This window comes from Cervus elaphus, chromosome 14 (genome assembly GCF_910594005.1).
Source record: "Cervus elaphus chromosome 14, mCerEla1.1, whole genome shotgun sequence".
Taxonomy (NCBI): domain Eukaryota; kingdom Metazoa; phylum Chordata; class Mammalia; order Artiodactyla; family Cervidae; genus Cervus; species Cervus elaphus.
Genome location: NC_057828.1, coordinates 45,470,160 through 45,491,329, shown reverse-complemented (window position 1 = coordinate 45,491,329; position 21,170 = coordinate 45,470,160). Strand labels below are relative to the sequence as shown.

The 21,170-nt window shown below is 41.6% G+C and overlaps 1 protein-coding gene and 1 pseudogene across 1 annotated transcript in view; one reads left to right on the top strand and one right to left on the bottom strand.

Annotated features, from left to right (window-relative positions):
• UBE4B (ubiquitination factor E4B) overlaps positions 1 to 5,901 on the top strand; it is a 124,491-nt gene extending 118,590 nt beyond the window's left edge. Inside the window, exons 27-29 of the mRNA XM_043924666.1 lie at positions 3,332 to 3,506; positions 4,068 to 4,214; positions 4,537 to 5,901. Of these exons, the coding sequence (XP_043780601.1) occupies positions 3,332 to 3,506; positions 4,068 to 4,214; positions 4,537 to 4,598 (384 nt within the window). The 3' untranslated portion in view covers positions 4,599 to 5,901. The remainder of the gene's footprint in view (positions 1 to 3,331; positions 3,507 to 4,067; positions 4,215 to 4,536) is intronic.
• A 6,794-nt stretch (positions 5,902 to 12,695) lies between these two features.
• On the bottom strand, positions 12,696 to 12,851 carry LOC122708335 (annotated as a pseudogene).
• Positions 12,852 to 21,170: the final 8,319 nt, after the last annotated feature.

Here is a 21,170-nt window from a genome sequence, read left to right as displayed (position 1 = left end):
TAAGGAAGTCCTATATCCATTAAGCAACCACTGTCCCATCTCACCCCAGCCCCTAGCAACCAGTAAACTTCTTTCTGTCTTTATTTTACCTATTTTTATATTTGTCTATTCTGGATATTTCATATAAATGGAATGATACAATGTACATGACTTTTTGTGTCTGACTTCTTTCACGTAGCATGTTTTCAAGATTCATCTATGTTACACATGCATCAGTACCTAGTTCCTTTTCTTTTTTTTTTTGACGTTTGTTTATTTTTGGCTTTGCTGGGTCTTCATTGCCACACGCGGGCTTTTCTCTAGCTGCGGAGAGCAGGGGCTGCTCTCTCGTTGCGGTGCACAAGGCTTCTCATTTCAGTGGCTGCTGCTGTTGTGGAGCATAGTGACAGGTGGGCTTCACGTGTTGCAGGACATGGGCTGTAGAGCGCGGGCTTGGTAGTTGTGACACATGGGGCTCAGTTGCCCTGTGGCTAAGGGATCCTGTTGGCCCAGAGATTGAACCCATGTCTCCTGATGGCTCAGACTGTGAAGAATCTGCCTGCAATGTGGGAGACCAGGGTTTGATCCCTGGGTCGGGAAGATCCCCTGAAGAAGGAAATGTCTACCCACTCCAGTATTCTGGCCTGGAGAGTTCCGTGGACAAAGGAACCTGGTGGGCTACAGTTTATGGGGCCGCAAAGCAGTCAGACAAAGTATTTGTGTGAATACCTATTTTCAATTCTTTAGGATATACTTAGGAGTAGAATTTCTGAGTCATATGGTAATTCTGTGTTTAACAGTCCCACAAGCCCACGAGTAGTGTACGAGAGTTCTAATTTCTCCACATCCTCACCACTTGCTCTTTTCTGGTGTTTTTGTTTTGTTTTGTTTTTGATAGACACCCTAGTGGGAGTGAAGTGGTATTTCACTGTAGTTTTCATTTGCATTTCCCTAATGACAAGTGCTTGCTGGCCATTTGTGTATCTTTTTTGGAGAGCTATATATTCAGGTCCTTCATCCATTTCTTTTTTTCCCCTTAGCTGCACCAAGTGGCTTGTGAGATCTTAGTTCACCGACCAGGGATTGAACCCAGGCCCTCGGTAGTGAAAGCATGGTGTCCTAAACACTTGACCGACAGGAAATTCCCCTTTATCCATTTTTGAAATTGGATCCTTTCTATTTTGTTCTTTATGTATTCTGTGTGAGTTCTTTAATACTTTCTGGATACTAGACCAACATCAGATACATAATTTGCAGATATTTTTATGTCCAATTTTGTAGCCATTCTTTACAATCCTTGAGGTCAAGGATAACATCTTTGCTTCCTCTCCAACCCCATCCACGCTGAACTTGAAGCAGCAGCTCAGTAATCTGTATTTGTTTGACTATTGGTGCTGCTGCTCTTTGACACTAAATGCCATGTCCCCTTATCATGAGTGCCCTTTGGTTTCTGATCATGTTTATCCACTGCTGTATCTTAGAAGTTGACTCAGCAGCAGGCACAAGTCAGTCAGTTAAAAATTCAATCATCTTTTTTGGGGGGTGCCACGTAGCATGTGGGATCATAGTTCCCTGACCAGGGATTACACCCATATCCCCTACATTGGGAGCACAGAGTGTTTAATCACTGTACCGCCAGGAAAGTGCAAAATTTCTTTCAAGAAATAGAGTGGGTGATGTTTTCAAGAACACCAAATGGACTGAAGCATTCAAGGTGAATCATCACAGTAGCGTGGACAGCAGCAGCCACCCTGTGCGTTTTGCCCTTTCAGCATCTGACTGTGAACTTCTGCCCATTTATTTCCCTGTGAAGTGAAAATCACTCAGTCGTGTCCGACTCTTTGCGAACCCATGGACTGTATAGGCCAGGATACTGGAGTGGGTAGCTATTCCCTTCTCCAGTGGATCTTCCCAACCCAGAAATCAACCTGGGGTCTCCTGTATTGCAGGCAGATTCTTTACTAACTGAGCTATCAAGGAAGCCCTCGGGGATGGGGATGGTGGCTTACCTGGCTCATAATAAGTAGATACCAAATAAAGTATCTGTTGAACTAAAGTAGTAATTTAGTTTCAGAAAACTGTAACTATTATTGCTAGGCCCAGACAAAAAGAAAAACACTTAGTCCTTTGCTGTTTTCCCACCTGGATTGAATAAGGGACATGGGTGTGTGTGGAGAGAGAAAGTGAGCATGTGCACTTATTTAGAAACTGAAGTTGAAAAAAGGATAGAAGGAAGACTGAGGACTTTCAATCCAGCGTTCTGAGAAAACACAAGTACTAAGATGAATTCATCCCACAGATATATGTTCTTGTGAATCCTCGTTTAGAAACCACAGGTCACTGATTTAATCATTCCCTGACTATCTTTGTATCACTAAAGTGGCGTGTGGCCAGTGGTTTTGCCTAAATGCCAAATATGATACTTTGCTCTTTTGAAATGGCAGTGATTAATATAAATTAGGCACCTGTAGGGTAGGTGTTACTACCAGCATTTTACACCCAAGGAGACTGGGGCTAAGGAGACTTAGAGCCTTGCCTAAAACCACACAGTGGGTAGATGGTGAAGCCAGGTTTGAAGTCCAGGGTCACCTGGATCTGTGGTGGGGCTTGCCCTGCGGGTCATCCCTCCCACTCTCACAGGCACAATCCCTGTTTGCTCCCATCAGCAGAGCCTCTGACATTTAATAGCATTAAACTAAAAGATCTTAAAGAAGCATCAGAGAACGAGAGAAAGCTCCTGTTGATTGTGCACTCTGTTTGGGTTGTTTTCACCGTGTTTACCTTTAGGGAAAAGAACTGAACTAGCTACCTCCTCTTGCAGGGTGTTGGGTCTCTGTATGCTGTGCTTAGTCCTTCAGTCATGGCCACCTCTTTGCAACCCATGAACTGTAGCCCGCCAGGCTCCTCTGTCCATGGGGATTCTCCAGGCTAGAACACTGGAGTGGGTTGCCATGCCTTCCTCCGGGGGATCTTCCCAGCCCAGGGATCAAACCAATGTCTCCCACATTGCAGGCGGATTCTTTACCATCTGAGTGCCTTACGAAGACTGAACTAGACTAGATTTCCTTTTCTTTTTAATATTAAAATTTTAAGAGAAATGCATATTTGTTGTAAAAGTAACTAAATTTTTAAAAAATTCCTCTCATTTGCCTCAGTCCTAAAGCCCCTTCCAGAAGTAATGACCTTGTACATAAAGCCCAGTCTTTATGTATTTATAGCCATGTCAAAGTGTATTTATATATACTTATAATTTTAGAGCTTTTTTAGAAAACACAGCCTACTCTGGATATTTTCTGCAGGTTGCTTTTTTCCATTTATATTTACATCTCACATTGTCTTTCCTCGTTTGCAGAGATCCTACAGCAAAGAGTTGTTTGAAGAAGTTATTTCAAAAATGCGGAAGGCGGGAATCAAATCCACCATAGCGATAGAGAAATTTAAGCTTCTGGCCGAGAAAGTAGAGGAGATTGTGGCTAAGAATGCACGTGCAGAAATTGACTACAGTGACGCCCCAGACGAGTTCAGAGGTGAGTGGACCCACTTTTCTTATACCAAATTCTTTGATTTAACCTGAAACCTGTAACATTAGAAGATGTTCTGTGCTCTCCTTGCTTTTTTGAGACTCTTGGTCTGAAATTGAAATTACCATTGCCTACTTTTAGTTCATATTATAAATGACAAGGGGAAAAAATCCTTCGCCTGATTTCAAACCAGATAACAGCCCTGAAAATTCTAAGGTCAGCCTTGCCTTTGCAGGCAGGGATTTCTATGTTCTAAGAATTGTGAGGAGTTCTAAGAGGAAGGGTTGATTCTAGCTGCCATCTTCGCTGCTTGCTGCTCTATCTGTCTTACTGTCTTTTTTTCTCTAATCTTTCCTCCTGGTAGCTGACAAAAGGGTACTTTCCCATCTGCAAAAGGTCAAGTGTGTGCTTTTATCTAGTGCCGATTTCCTTCTAAACTTGGTGGCCTGGTCGGGGCCATTTGGTTGCTGCTCTGTTTTTCACTGATAGGAGGGACTTTGTTTTATATTCTTTTGCAGTTTTATGCGCTGTTGTTTGACTAGAATTTGCTTTGCTTTGTCTCTCTAGACCCTCTAATGGACACCCTGATGACTGACCCCGTGCGACTGCCCTCCGGCACCATCATGGACCGCTCCATCATCCTGCGGCACTTGCTGAACTCTCCCACGGACCCCTTCAACCGACAGACGCTGACGGAGAACATGCTGGAACCAGGTACGGGAGGGCAGAGCTTGAACTGCAGTGTCTACACCTGTCTGAGCAGCAGGGCCAAAAATCCTGTGTCAGAGAGGAACCAAAAGGGGGAAACTTAACAAGTCCAGAGGCTTCATGGTTTCTGACACTTTGTAATGGAAAAGACACAAAACACTCTTTGCTCTTTTTCACTATAGAATTCCAGTCTTTACTGTTCATGTCCTCTTCCTCAGCCTTCAATTCCATGAGGATATAAATGGCCCTTTCTTTATACTGAACTGCAGGCATCATCTCTCAGGAAAAGCGCATCCAGGGCATTAATTCTTTCCTTTTCTTTTCTCAGTGCCAGAACTGAAAGAACAGATTCACGCCTGGATGAGAGAGAAACAGAACAGTGATCACTAAACCACCCTGCCTGCCCACCTTCTGCTGGAAACAGCCAGGGCCAGCGAGGCAAACCAGAGTGATGGTGCACATGCTGTTCAAACATTGGAGGCAAAATACACCACAAGCCCACCCAGAGTGACCAAATGGTGGAGACCTGAAAGGACGTGAACAAGAGGAGGAACCCAATTCCTGTACATATATTTAAGTGACAAACGTGATCAAAAGCTTGAAGGACACATTTGATGATTGCTTGTGTAATAGAGCACGTCCTTCATATGTCAGAATTTGGGGCTTTTGCAGCAGAAGTCTTTTAGTGATTGATGAGACGGATGGGTCTGGGCAGCATCCCTTTCATCTTCCCCCACCCCACCCCCAATCCAATATCCGTTGATTTTGATTGTGATTAGAGAACCTTGGACATTTTGCTGCTAAAGAATCTCCCCCCTCCTACCCTCTTCCTGATCCTACTTGCACTGCTGTGGATTTTTTTTTTTAAGTGAAGCAAAAACAAAAATAAACTCCTTTCCTTGGCCCTCCAAACATATATTCTGTGAGATAACTGTGCCTGCAACAAGTGTTAATCCCGGGATCGTATTTTTATATCATATTCACGTATTTGTTTTTTTTAATTGGTGTTAGATGACATGATTAATAAAAGAGGCAAGATATTTTCAGAATTTGAATTTTAGTTTTTATTTTTTTTTCTTTTGAAATGTCCCATAATTTTTTTTTTTAATTATTCTAAACAAAATGAAGAGTATCTTATTGTGCTGGTCCTTGTAGTAAGCCCACTATCAGGAATCTGAGGAACAGCTGCAGCAAAAGAAGCATTTAAGTGTATCAGGATTTCATGTCTTACGGTTTGGGTGTTGGGGGTTTGGGGTTTTCTTTTAATGCTCTGTGACATTTTAAAATCTTTACAGTTATTCTGTGAGGGTAAATAAGTTCCTCAACCCTTGAGTCTCTGAGTTCAACGCAGGATTGTTTGTATGGATGTGTCCTGTGGGGCTTGGCCTTACCAAAGCAAAAAAGGGTGCGAGAAATGTAGAAGTATGTCTGCTTGTAAAACACACACACACACACACACGCACATAAACATAAAAGACTTTTTGTATTACTGCTCCCCACTTACCATACTTGAATTCTTGAATTTCTTTTGGGGTAAAAGAGGATTTTGAAACCATAAAGTGTTTTGGAAAAAATGAATTCTACAAAAACATACTTTCTTTTCCTTTTTCTCCCCCTGCCACTCCACAGACAATGTCCTCTGTTCAATTCCTAACGCAAACTACAATAAATGGTGATACACATTCAGAAGGAATCTTCTTTGAGTCTCTTCTTTTTGTGGAAAACAAAGGGGTGGGTGAAGAGCAAGAGCCAAATGTGTTCGCATGTGGTGCACGATCTTTACCAGAGCCAGCTGCTATTTTTAAAAGAAACCTCTCCTATGTGTCAGTCTTGGTGCTCCAGTTGGTTCTCCTGTCACTGTTTGCTTGTTCGAGTGGGTTGACTTTGCAATGTTCAGTCTCTCTGGTTCTCAGGTGGTTACTCTATTGCAAATATCTTTTCACTGACCTTTAAAATTTTTACTCCTGTGCTAACCATCTCATGAACATCCTTAGGCACTACAGTTGATAAAAACTTTGCCTAACAGCTTGTGAAATAAGAGAAAGCATTTCTGCAAAATTTGCTGTGTACCAAGCTCTGCCAAAGCCTGTACGTTGATGGTTTCATTCTCTAAGATGATACTCTCATCTTTGCTTTTTTCCAGCAGATCAAAGTGAGGGGTGTGAAGGGGTTAGGTCATTTGCCAAATGTCACCTGTTCAGTTAGAAGAAGAGCAGGTGTCCTGGCTCCAAAGTCCTTGCCCACCCCACCCCCACAACTTTTAATGTTATCCTATTCTTCTATCCTTGGAAAGCTATGGCAAACCTAGACAGTGTATTTAAAAGCAGAGACATCACTTTGCCAACAAAGGTCTGTATAATCAAAGGTATGGTTTTTCCAGTAGTCATGTATGATGTGAGAGTTGGATCGTAAAGAAGGCTGAACGCCAAAGAATTGATGCTTTTGAATTGTGGTGCTGGAGAAGATTCATGAGAGTTCCTTGGACAACATGGAGATCAAACCAGTCAATCCTAAAGGAAATCAACCCGGAATATTCATTGGAAGGACTGATGCTGAAGCTGAAGCTCCAGTACTTCAGCTACCTGATGTGAAGAGCCAGCTCATTAGAAAAGACCCTAATATTGGGAAAGATTAAAGGCAGGAGGAGAAGGAAGCGACAGAGGATGAGATGGTTGGATGTCATAACCAACTGAATGAACATGAATTTGAGCAAACGGAGTTAGTGAAGGACAGGGAAGCCTGGTGTGCTGTCATGCATATGGTCACAAAGATTCGGACACAACTGAGTGGCTGAACAACAATTGTCCTTACTACAACAGCAATTCCATCTTGTGAAATGGCTTCTCATATCCTTCTGATGATATTAGTGGTGGCTTTTGTATTACAGTGTAGTTTCTCTTCCAAGTTCCTTTGACCTTTGTTTTTCTGTTGTTTTTTTGTTTTGTTTTTTAATATTTATTTGGCTGTGCCAGGTCTTAGTTGCAGCGTGTGAGATCTAGTTCCCTGAGCAGGAATCAAACCCGGACCTCCGGCACTGGGACGGTACAGTCTTAGCCACCGCATCACAAGGGAAGTCTCCCTCTGGCCTTTGTTTAATCTCTTTTATGTTACAGGATTTCCTCAAATACATAATTCTATTTACCTATCTGTATTAATAAAATGAACTGAGAATCTGGGTTAACTTTTTGTATGCCAATTGGTAGAACTTCTTCAGTAGTAGTGCTCACATTTCTTAAGCTTTGCTGGGGTTTGCAGCATAAATCATCCCCTTCTAGGTTTTCCTTACTTTGGGGTTAGGTTTCATCTTGCTTTGGTTTGTTAAAGTTGTTCATCACTTCTTTTATTTTGGCTGTGCCATGTGGAGCATGCAGGATCTTAGTTCCCTGACCAGGGATTGAACCCATGCCCCCTGCAATGGAAGCGTGAAGTCTTAATCCCTGGACCACCAGGGAAGTCCTTGTAGCCACTATTCTACCACTTTTGGACCAAATCAACTTTTTACAAAAAATACTTTCACATTAACAATTTCAGACAATATATATAAAAGAAAGCCAAAATCACCCATAATCCCACCATACAGATGATTCTGTTTATTTTTTTTCACCAAGTTTGTATACACTTATGCCTGTACAATTATGATGCATATTGACTTCTGTGTCAGTTTTGTTTCTCCATCTCATGAATGTGTACTGATTGTCTTCTCCCCATCCAGATGATAAACTCCTGAGAGGTGCAGGTTCTGTCATGTTATTTGCATGCCCCACTTGCTCCCCATGAATGTAATACAATGCTGCTTTACCCATTCAGATGTATTCATTATTTTGAAAATTCAGTATTTGGAGGTTTCAAGGAGCTTCTATTGGATACAGCATGTCTCCTGCCTGTACTGTCTCTAGAAGGAAGATGTGTGGGATTTCTGTCTTTAGTCTAAGGGTTGCTATTTTATAGAAACTTGGGACTACCTTCATTCTGTTCATTATAGATATTAAATTACAAAATATTTTAAAAGTATCAATAGGTCTTGTCTTACAAGGAAGAAGGCCAAATAGGAAGGAGGATTTGAGAATCAGATAAGCAGAAGAGACATGATCCTAAAGAAAAAGATGATTAAAATAACTTCTTACTCCTTTTGTGACTCACTCCTGTGGGTTTCTAAAAGGAGGAGTTGATAGAATATCTTTTGGAAAAAATAGCCAAGCACATTACTTTGTTCACATTTTGTAACCTTCGGGTTGGGTAAAATACACTTCACTGTGTTGTTACTGAGGTGCTAAAGAAAGATAAATAGGCCCTATTTATTCATTGATTTTTGGCTGCACTGGGTCGTCATTACCACACTAGCTAGAGTTTCTCTAGTAGAGAGTGAGAGAGAGAGCTACTCTCTCGCTGTGGTTTGCGGGCTTCACATTACTGTGGCTTCTCTTGTTGCAGAGCACGGGCTCTAGATTATGCGAGCTTCCGTAATTGCAGCATGGAGGCTCAGTCTTTGGCGCACGGGGCTTAGTTGCTCTGCAGCAAATTGGATCTTCCCAGATCGGATCGAATCCGTGTCCCTTGCATCGGCAGGTGAATTCTTAACCACCAAACCACAAGGGGAGTCCCTATAGGTAAGCTTGTTTTGGGGGTTTTTTCATTTTAATTGGAGGAGGATTCCTTTACAGTATTGTGATTGTTTTTGCCGTACATAAATATGAATTGGCCATAGGTATACATCCTTTTCTCCCTTCCCACCTCCCTCCAGGTTGTCACAGAGCACTGGCCTTGGGTACCCTGCATCATACATCAAACTCTCACGGGCTATCCATTTTACATATGGTCATGTATATGTTTTATTGAAGGCAACAGCCATAGTATGAACTTGATGATTGGGTCAGCTGGCATTGGGCTGAAGGAATCCACCCTTGGTTGATAAGTAATGGGCATTTTATGATCATGTTCTGTGTACAAGCCACCCTCATATATATTAACTCATTAAATCACCAGCAGTTGTATAAAGAGACAGGGAACGGGCGTGAATCAAGGCCATCTGGGCTTCTGGGTCTGACCCCTTCACCACTCCTGTGAGGCAGTTCAGTGGCCCATCAGTATTTTTAGGGGTTTGGTTCCAGGACCCCCACAGATACCGCAGTCTGCACATGCTCAAGTTCCTTATATAAAATGTAGTTTTTGCTTATAATTTTCCCATGTACTTTAAACCATTTGTAAATTACTTACAATATCTAATGTAATGTAAATAGTTGTAAATACAATGTAAATAGTTGATAGTGTTAGTCATTCAGTTGTGTCCAACTCTTTGGGACCCCATGGACTGTAGCCCATCAGGCTCCTCTGTCCTTGGGGTTCTCCAGGCAAGAATACTGGAGTGGATAGCCATTCCCTTCTCCAGGGGATCTTATCAACCCAGGGATGGAACCTGGGTCTCATGCATTGCAGACAGATTCTTTACCATCTGAGCCACCAGGGAAGCCCTAAATAGTTGATGGCATGGTACAAATTTAAACTTTGCTTTTGGAACTTTCTAGATTCTTCAAATCATGATTGGTTGAAACTGTATGTGGAACCCAAATATACAGAAGGCCAGCTGTGTTTCAGAATGGTCCAAGTGCATAATGGCCAAGGAGATATGGAGAAGCAGCATAGCATTCCAGAAGAGGCTTTGGCCTTGGGGTCAACTCTAGACTCACCCCTCATTTTATTTTTAAAAGAATGTAAATTTTAATTAAGAAAAGTCCACAACTTAGTTCATCAATTTATTTATTTTGGGGCTGCAACCAAGACTTCAGTTCCCCAGCTGGGGATCAAACCTGTGCCCCCTGCAATGAAAGTGTGGTGTCTTAACCACTGCACCACCAGGGAAGTCCTCAACCTGCATTTTAAGTGGTTAAATAACTTCAGTCTCACAGCTTTCAATACTAGCCACTCACTCACTGTTGACCCCCTAAATTTGTGTCTCCAGCCTCTCTTCTGTACTGCTGACACTGGACACCTCATATCTTAAAGGCTCTTGGAATTGTTGTTCAGTTGCTCAGTTGTATCTGAATCTTTGCAACCCCATGGACTGCAGCATGCCAGACTTCCCTGTCCTTCAACATCTCCCGGAGCTTGCTCAAATGCATGTCCATCGAGTCAGTGATGCCATCCAACCATCTCGTCTTCTGTCATCCCCTTCTCCTCCTGCCTTCAATTGTTCCCAGCATTAGGGTCTTTTCTAATGAGTTGGCTCTTCATATCAGATGGCAAAAGTATTGGAGCTTCAGCATCACCATCAGTCCTTCCAATGAATATTCAGGACTGATTTCCTTTAGAATTGACTGGTTTGATCTTGCAGTCCAAGGGACTCTCAAGAGTCTTCTCCAACACCACAGTTCAAAAGCACCAATTCTTCGGTGCTCAGCTTTCTTTATGGTCCAACTCTCACATCCATACATGACTACTGCAAAAACCACAGCTTTGACTAGATGGACCTTTGTCAGCAAAGTAATATCTCTGCTTTTTAAAATGCTCTCTAGGTTTGTCTGGCTTCCCTAGTGACTCAGACAGTAAAGAATCAGCCTAAAATGCAGGAGACCAGGAAGATCCTCTGAAGAAGGAAATGGCAACCCATTACAGTGTTCTTGCCTGGAGAATTCCATGGACAGAGGAGCCTGGCAACCTACAGTCCATGGGGTCGCAGAGTCGGATATGACTGAGCAACTAACATACACTAGGTTTTTCATAGCTTTCTTCCAAGTAGCAAAGGTCTTTTAATATCATGGCTACAGTCAGCATCTGCAGTCATTTTGGAGCCCAAGAAAAATAAAGTCTGTCACTGTTTCCATTGTGTCCTCATTTATTTGCCATGAAGCGATGTGATCAGATGCCATGATCTTTGTTTTTTAAATGAGTTTTAAGCCAGCTTTTTCACTTTCCTTTTTCACCTTCATCTAGAGGCTCTTTAGTTCCTCTTCACTTTCTGCCATAAAGGTGGTGTCATCTGCGTATCTGAATTTATTGATAATTCTCCCTGCAGTCTTAATTCTGGCTTGTGCTTCATCCAGCCTGGCATTTTGCATGATGTACTCTACATATAAGTTAAATAAGCAGTGTGACAATAAACAGCCTTGATGTACTCCTTTCCCAATTTGGAACCAGTCCATTGTTCCATATCCAGTTCTAACTATTGCTTCTTTACCTGCATACAGATTTCTCAGGAGGAAGGTAAGATGTCCTGTTAGTCCCATCTCTTTAAGCATTTTCCACAATTTGTTGTGATCCACACGGTCAAAGGCTTTAGCATAGTCAATGAAGCAGTAGTAGATGTTTTTCTGGAATTTTCTTGGCTTTTTCTATGATCCAGTGGATGTTGGCAATTTGATCTCTGGTTCCTCTGCCGTTTCTAAATCCAGCTTGAACATCTGAAAGTTCTTGGTTCACGTGCTGTTGAAGCCTAGCTTGGAGAATTTTGAGCATTACTTTGCTAGTGTGTGAAATGAGTACAATCGTGTAGTAGTTTAAACATTCTTTGGCATTGCCTTTCTTTGGGATTTGAATGAAAACTGATCTTTTCCAGGCCTGTGGCCACTGCTGAGTTTTCCAAATTTATTGGCATATTGAGTGCAGCACTTTCACAGCATCATCTTTTAGGATTTGAAATAGCTCAGCTGGAATTCCATCACCTCCACTAGCTTTGTTCGTAGTGATGCTTCCTAAGGCCCACTTGTTCACACTCCAGGATGTCTGGCCCCAGGTGAGTGATCACACCATCGTGGGTATCTGGGTCGTGAAGATCTTTTGTATAGTTTTGTGTATTCTCGCCACCTCTTCTGAATATCTTCTGCTTCTGTTAGGTCCATACCATTTCTGTCCTTTATTGGGACCATCTTTGCATGAAATATTCCCTTGACATCTCTAATTTTCTTGAAGAGATCTCTAGTTTTTCCCATTCTATTGTTTTCCTCTGTTTCTCTGCTTTGATCACTGAGGAAGGCTTTATCTCTCCTTGCTATTCTTTGAAACTCCGCATTCAGATGGGTATATCTTTCCTTTTCTTCTTTCACTTCTCTTCTTTTCTCAGCGAGTTCTAAGGCCTCCTCAGAGAACCATGCAAAATGCCTTTTTGCATTTCTTTTTTGGGGAATGATTTTAATCATTGCCTCCTGTACAGTATTATGAACCTCCGTCCATAGTTCTTCAGGTACTCTATCGGATCTAATCCCTTGAATCTATTTGTCACTTCCACTGTACAATCTCATCTACTTTGAGGACCTAAATCTTGGTGCTAAATAGATTTAATGGCTTAAAATAGTTATTTTTTTCCCAACAAAACTCTTACACATTTATTACTAAGCCAAAGCACTAGTGCAGAAACACTGACACCAAGAGAAAAATTATTTTCCCAGTAAAACACATCCAGTCATTGAGATAGTAGTGCTGTTCTCAAAGTGATGCAGTCAGATGCAAGTGACCTTGACACGACATACGCTTGTACTGCGTCATATGCGAGGCTCCTTACAGACCCAGCTTGGTTCTTCTTCATTGCCTTCTCTTCGAGTTGTACCTGATATTATTACCAGTTTTCATTCAAATCCAGTAAGGAATGGGACCATTCTGGCTTTGTTTCTTGGCCAAGAATCACTTGATCCTGAAAGTCATGTGAGAAGACATGGCGAGGAGCAAATTCAGCTGCACATAGGATGACAGAGAAGAGAAGAGAGTGGCCATGATTTAATGATCTTCTATCATGGTTCTGGCTGTGCTGACTCAGCAAAGCAGTTCTCACTCAGAGTCTCTTAGGCCATTGCATTCATAGTGGCTGAGCCTGGGGTCATTGCAAAGTCTTCTCGTTCACATCTGGCTGTTGGTTGGGACCCAGCTGGGACTGTTGGCTGGAATACCTACACGTGGCCTCTCTGGCACTTTTATCTTCACATTCCAGATTCTAAGAGCTAACACCCCAAGAGGACCAGATAAAAAATTGGTCTTTTATGACCTAGCAGTCTCAGAAGTCACACACTGTCACTTCTGCTGCCTTCACAGGCCTGCCTGGGTTCATGGGGAGGGAATACAGACCTCATCTCTCAATGGGAGAAATTCCAATGTCGCATGTTAAGAATAGTGTGTGGGGACTTCCTTGGCAGCCCCGTGGTTAGGACTCTGCTTTCACTTAGTTCCCCAACGAGTGAAAGTGAAAATGTTAGTTGCTCATTTGTGTCCAAGTCTTCACAACCCTGTTGCCTGTAGCCCACCAGGCTCCTCTGTTCACAGAATTCCCCAGACAAGAATACTGGAGTGGGTAGCCATTCCCTTTTCCAGGGCCTTGGTTCAATCCCTGGTTGGGGGACTAAGAGCCTGCAAGCCACATGGAGCAGCCAAAAACAAACAAGAAAGAAAGAAATATGAACAAACGGTTCAAAATATAAGAAATACCAAAGAATATTGAGAGAAAGGATTGCCTCCTCCTTCTCACCCCAGTCTTCCAGCCTCCCATTACCCCTTCCGCCCCTGTTACCAATTTTCTTTTTCAACAGAAATGGTAGTTCTACACTGTGTGCTTCTTACTTTTTTTCACATTAAATATACTTTGGAATCCTTTTTTTTCTTTCTTCTAGCAGCACAAATATTCTATTATTACCAGGTCATCTACTGATAGCACTTGGACTGATTGCATTCTGGGTTACCTCAAGTAAACAATCTTGTAAATACATCATTTTGTATGTGTGCAAACATATGTTGATATATTCCTAGCAATGGAATTAGATAATCAAAGAATACATAAAATTTCAATTTTACTGTATATAGGGATGTACCATTGACATTTTGACCAGCAGTGTATGAAACATCCTTCTGTGAGGTGGTCAGAGAAGGTCTCTCTGATAAAGTATCATTTAAAAATCTTGAAAGTGGGAATTCCCTGGTAGTCCAATGGTTAGGGCTCCCGAGGTGGCATAGTGGTCCTTGCCAATACTGGAGACACAAGAGACTCGAGTTTGATCCCTAGGTCAAGAAGATACCCAAGGAGGAGGAAATGGCAACCCACTCCAGTACGCTTGCCTGGAGAATCCCATGGACAGAGGAACTATAGGGGTCACAAAGACTCAGACACAACTGAGTACAATGAGCGAGTATGCACCCCCCCCTCCACCACACACACATACAGTGGTTAGGACTCCTTGCTTCCACTGCAGGGGGCCCGAGTTTGATCCCTGGTTGGGGAACTAGGATTCCACAAGCCTTGTGGCAAAAAAAAAAAAAAACACACCAAAAAAACAACTTTGAAAGTAATGGAGAGAGACCTGCAAAGATCTGTGGGAAGAATGGCCCAGTCAGTGGAAACAAACAAATGTGGAAGCTACTACGACAGTTCTCTTGGTATGTTTAAGGAACAGAAAGGAGGCCAGTGTGCTAGAGAGAAATGAACAATACTATAAGTAGTAAATGAAGTTAGAGAAATTGAGAGGACTGGAGAGGTCGTGGCTCCCATGATAGACAGCTGCGAAGACTACACAATTACCTTGCGTGACAGCGATGGCTATCGAAAGAGTGACACCACCCAACACCCATTTCCTGTTATCCACTTTGGCTCCTATGGAAAACAGGTTGAAGTGGGGATGGGCTTCCGTGTAAAAACACGGAAATGAAGGTACCAAGTGGAAGATTCCTGTAGCAGTTCAGGAAAGAGTGATGGGAGCTTAGATCAGGGCAGTGGCAACAGTGGTGAAGGTGGAGATTCTGAAAATATTTTGAAGGTAGAGTCAAAGGATTTGCCAATTTCTTGGATGTGAGAGTGAGAGAAAAAAAGGGGATTAAATTTGACTGTAAATGGGCTCCCCTGGTAGCTCAGTTGGTAAAGAACCTGCCTGCAATGCAGGAGACCCAGGTTTGATTCCTGGGTCGGGAAGATCTGCTGGAGAAGGGTAAGGCTACCCACTCCAGTATTCTGGCCTGGAGAATTCTATGGACTGAATAGTCCATGGGGTCACAAAGAGTCAGACATGACTGAGTGACTTTCACTTTCACTAAATGTTTGGCCTGAACAACCTGAGAGATGGAGTTTCCATTTACTTACAAGCTGTGCTTAGTCGCTCAGTCATGTCTGACTCTTTGTGACCTCCTGGACTGTAACCCACCAGGCTCCGCTGCCCATGGGGATTCTCCAGGCAAGAATACTGGAGTGGGTTGCCATGCCCTCCTCCAGGGGATATTCCCACAAGGATTGAACCCAGGTCTCAGGTCTGCTGCATTGCAGGTGGATTCTTTACCATCTGAGCCACCAGGGAAGACCAAGAATATTGGAGTGGGTAGTCTATCCCTTCTCCAGGGGATCTTCCCAACCCAGGAGTTGAACCAGGGTCTCCTGTATTGCAGGTGGACTCTTTACCAGCTGAGCTACTTGGGGAAAGACTGAAAGAAGAGGAATGTGTGGGTGGGGAAATTCAGTTGCTTCATTTTATTCGCTTTAAATTGAGGGTGACTTTAGTCGTCCAAATGGCTATGCCAAATAGGTAACTGGATAATTGAGCCTAGAGATCATGGCAGAGGTCCGGACTAGAGAATTTATTTGGGGAATTATTCTTATACTTTAAAAATGTTTGATTGTCTTATCTATGAGCTTAGTAAATATACTTTATTTTGTTTTTAATATTGCACTATAAAAATTTAAATTTTTCTCTGTTATGGTTTTGTGCATGTTAGTTTATTTCCTAATTACTTTAGCCAAATTTTTTATTTTATTTCTTTTTTTTTTTACCATGCTGTGTAGCTTGAGGATCTTAGTTCCCTGACCAGAGATTGAACCTGGGTTCCCTGACATAGGAAGTTCAGACTCCTAACCAGTGGACCACCAGGGAGTTCCCCCTAATTACTTTAGTGTTCATATAGTTTTATAATGGAAAAGATATCTTTTCTACTATACTTTCTAGTTGGATATTATTGGTGTGGGGATATGAGTTTCTGAAGTATATCTTTTGTCCAGCAATCTTATTTCTATTAATTATGGGATTGTGATGGGGTTTCCTATGTAGATAAATGTATCATCTGCAAATAAAGATAGTTTTGCCTCTTCCTTTCCAATTTTTATACAACTCACTTTTCTTATTACATTAGCAACAGCTTTCAGCACCCTGTTGAACAGAAAAAGTCAGACTAAGCAGCAATTAAAAAAAAATGTATTTATTTATTTGATTGCATTAGGTCTCAGTTGCGGCACACAGGCTCTATAGTTTAGGCTCACGGGCTCCAGAGTGCATGGGCTCAATAGTTGCGGTAAATGGGCTTAGTTGCCCTCCAGCATGTGGGATTCTGGTTCCCTGACTGGAATCAAACCTACATCTCCTACATTGGAAGGCAGATTCTTAGCCACTGGACCACCAGGGAAGTTCCCAGACTAGGTATTTTTGTTCCAGAATTAAATGGGAGAGCATATAAAAAACTTTGTGTATGTGATTTTTAAAAAATAATTTTCTGTATTTATTTTATTTTTGGGTGCTCCAGTCTTTCTTGCTGCATGGGCTTTTCTCTAGTTGCAGCTAGCAGGAGCTACTCTCTAGTTGCAGCCCCTGGGCTCTAGAGCTCGGGCTCAATATTTGTGGCACATGGGCTTAGTTGCTCTGTGGCATGTGGGATCTTTCTAGACCAGGAATCGAATCTATGTCCCCCACATTGGTAGGTGGGTTTTCTACCACTAAGCCACCAGGGAAGACTAAGACGTGTGATTTTTTAAGGGAAGTTTTTGGGAGATTATCTGTATCAAGTTGTGCCGTTTCCTTCTATTTTTTAAGAAAATTTATGGACTTCCCTGGAAGTCCAGTGGTTAAGACTCTAGGCTTCCAATCAGGGGGCAGGGGCTCAATCCCTGGTCCAGGAACCAAGATCCCATGTATTACTCGGCCAAAAATGAAAAAAAAGGAAAAGAAAATTTCTCTGTTAAATAGATATTGAAAATTATCAAGGGCTTTTTTTTCAATTCCTGTGATTTCTCATGGAGGCTACTATTGCTGAGAATTACACTGTTAAATATTTTTATCTTAAACCATTCTTGCATTCCTGCATGATTAGTTTCAGCTACCTAATATTTTATTTAGAATTTTTGATCTAACTAGCAAAAATGAAATGACCTTATGTTTTCCTTTTCTACTTTCATTCTCATCCAGTTTTGGAATTAAGCAGTTTATTGGCGTCAGAAAATTTGTTGAAGATATTTTATTCATTGAGTAAATATTTCAAAGCTATTCACTGAGAACCATTATGTGACAAATACTGTTCCAGATACAAGAAAATAAAAATCTTTTCATCATGGAATTTATGTTCTAGGGAGAGAAAACAGAAAATAAACATGATAAATAAGTAAAATATATAGTACATTCCCTAGTAGCTCAGTTGCAAAGAATCAACCTGCCAATGTAGGAAACATAGTTTCGATCCCTGGGCTGGGACGATCCCCTGGAGAAGGAAATGGCAACCCACTCCAGTATTCTTGCCTGGAGAATCCCATGGACCCAGGAGACAGGCAGGCTACAGTCTATAAGGTCACAAAAGAGTTGGACAAAACTTAGCAACTAAACAACATACAGTGCAATGGATGTTGGTAGATGATAAAGAGAAAAGTAAAATAGAGAAGAGGGAGGTGGGTGGGTTCCAGTTTTATTTAGGATGGATATGCAAGACTCCTGAGAAGATGACATTTGATCTTTCCCTTTTTTTTTTTTTTTGTTTTCTGGAATAAACTTAGATGCTAGGGATCATATATACTCTGAAAAATTGATTGAACCTTCCTAAAATAATCTGAACCTGGCACTTTTTCATTGTGGGATACAGTTAGGGGTATTAGGAGCACCTAAGGAAACTGTCACTTTCTTTAGTGCTTGTTGTACATGAAGAGTTCAACATAATATTCCTTTTTATTATATTTATGTCTGTAGTTAACTTCCCTTTTTCATTATGAATAGTATTTATTTACATCTTTTTGCTTTTTCTTCATTATTCTTGTCAGATGATTCTCTAGTTTTTTTTTTTTCTTCCAAAGAACCAGCTCTTGTGTTTCTTATCAAAGTACTATGTACATACAGAAAAGTACACTTCTCTTACATCAACAGCTCCATGCCCCTTCAGGGACCCAACCATGCAGTCAGCACCTGACCAAGGAAAAGCATCACCAGGACCCCAGAGACCCGTCCTGTTTTATTCCAGTTACCATTCTTCCCAAGACCCTGAGAGGGACCTCCATCCTGATAACTAACTTCCGGTTAACTTTGTTTATCGTTCTTTTGTTCTTAACCTTTTTATTCCCTCTGTACTTTGGGTTTACACTTGTTCATTTTCTAGCCTCTTGAGTTGAACACATATATTTTCTATTTTATTTTCTGATAAAAGTACTTTAAAGTTATAAATTTTTCTGCAGTGCTGTTTTCTTTAAAAATAAGTTTATTATTTATTTATTGGCTGTTCTGGGTCTTCATTGCTGCCATGGCTTTTCTCTAGTTGCAATGTGTGGGCTTCTCATTGCTGTGGCTTCTCTTGTTGCCAAGCATGGGCTCCAAGGCACTCGGGCTTCAGTAGTTGTAGCACATGGCCCAGTAGTTGCGGCTCGAAGGCTCTAGAGCAGAGACTGAATAGTTGTGGCCCACAGGCTTAGTTGCTCCACAGCAAGTGGGATCCTCCTGGACCATGGATCCAACCTGTGTCTCCTACATTGACAGGCAGATTCTTTACCACTGAGCCATCAGGGAAGCTCTACAATACTATTTTAACTGTTTTCCACCAACTTGGACATGTAGTGTTTATATTGTTATTCATTTCTGTCTTTTATGATCCCTTTATGATTTTACTTTCAAGTGTTACTTAGTATTTTTAAAACTTCTAGACATGCATCTATAGTGACATTTAGATCAATTTAAAATTTATTTCTCACTTTATCGCATTGGGCTCTAACAATTGTCAGAATGATATTGATTCTTGGAAATCTATCAAGGCTTCTCTGAGGCCTTGTATACAATTAAATTCTCTAACTGTTCTGTGTATCTCAGTGTTTTCTCTGAGAAAGAAAAATTTCAGGTGTGTACTTACTGTGTGTGTGCTCAGTTGCTCAGCCGTGTCTGACTCTTTACCACCCCATGGACTATAGCCTGCCAGGCTCCACTGTCCTTGGGATTTCTCAGGCAAGAATACTGGAGTGGGTTGACATTTCCTTCTCCAGGGGATCTTCCCAATCCAGTAATTGAGCCCGCATCTCCTGTGGCTCCTGCATTGGCAGGCAGATTCTGTACCACTGCACCACCAGGAAAGCCCATATGTATTTATTACATCTAATTTGTTAATTATGTTATTTAAATTTTCTCTATCTTGGCTAACTCTTTTGTCTGGCTTCTGGGGACTCTGTTTATTCCTGAAACATTTGATAATATCTCTATTCCCATTGTTGAGTAAAGATTTTATTTCTCTCTGTGGTTTTATTAGTAATTGTTTTATATCTTTTGAGGTTATGGTGTAAGGAAGATAAAATCATTTTTATATTATCTTGACTATCTTTCTTTTTGCCATCTTTTTGTCTCTTAGGAAGTTTTTGTGTGTGTATGTGGACGCTTTTTTTTTTTTAAAGAAGTCAGAGGTGGCGTTTTTGGTTGTTATTTATTTATTTGTTTTTGGCTGCCCTGGGTCTTTATTGTTTTTCTTTCTGCAGTTTCAGGGAGTGGGGGCCTCTCTGTTGTGTTGCTTGAGCTTCTCCTTGTGTTGACTTCTCTTGTTGCAGAGCACAGACTCTAGGCATACAGGCTTCAATAGTCGTGGAGCACGGGCTTAGATGCCCCGTGGCATGTGGAATCTTCCCAGACCTGGGATTGAACCCACACCCCCCGCACTGGCAGGCAGGCTCTTATCCACTGCACCACCAGGGATGCCCCATGGACATTTTTGAGAAGAAAGTTGAGCTGGATGCAATGACTGTGGGAAGGAATAGGCCTTTCTCCTCCCCTCTTCCCACTCTCTCCAGGGGTGAATTGTGGAGATGGGCTGGGATGTGGCCGGCCTGAGTCATCCCTGAGAACTTGCCGGCCCTGACGGTTTTCTGCTCTGTATCTATCTACCCCTCTTAGGAAATTTTTCATATTAATTTATATCTTGTGTGGGTGTTAGTCGCTCAGTCATGGCCAACTCTTTGCAACCCCATGGACTGTAGCCACCTGTCTCCTCTGTCCATGGGTTCTTCTGGGCAAGAATACTGGAGTGGGTTGCCTTCTTCAGAGGACCTTCCCAACCCAGGAACTGAACCTGAGTCTCCTGCATTGTGGGCAGACTCTTTACCATCTGAGACACCAGGGGAAAATCTTATCTAATGTTAAAATTGCTTCTACAGTGTTGTTTTGGTTTATAGATTTGCCTAGTAGGTCTTTCTTTTTCCTTGTTTTTCTCCCTACCTTTTTTATTATGAAACATTAAACCTATTCAGAAAAATACATAAAACATAGATGTACAACTTAATTATTATAAAGTTCATACTGTGTAACTACCACCGAGGCAAAGAAACAGAACATTCCTAGTGTCCCAAAAACCTGTTTAGTGCTGGTTCCTGATAACGACACTCCTGGGACTTCCCTGGTGGTCCAGTGGCTAAGCCTCCATGCTCCCAATGCATTGGGCCTTTTGTTCAGTTTCTGGTCGGGGAACTCGATCCCACATGCCACAACTGAAAAAAAAAAAGATTCCACATGTTGCAATGAGGGTAGAAGATTCTGTGTGCCACAGCTAAAACCCAGTGCAGCCAAATAAATAATTTTTTTTAAAGATAAATACTCTAAAAAAACTCAACACTCCTAACCCCCATCCAAAGGTAAACATTATCTCACTTTCTAAGACAATCACTTCCTTACTTTTCTTTCTGGTTTCATCACCTAGGTATGCATCTGTACACACTAGAATTTAATTTTATCTGTCTTTTATATTAATTATTTAATTATATTTAAATTAATTTAATACAATTAATTTTACATTAGT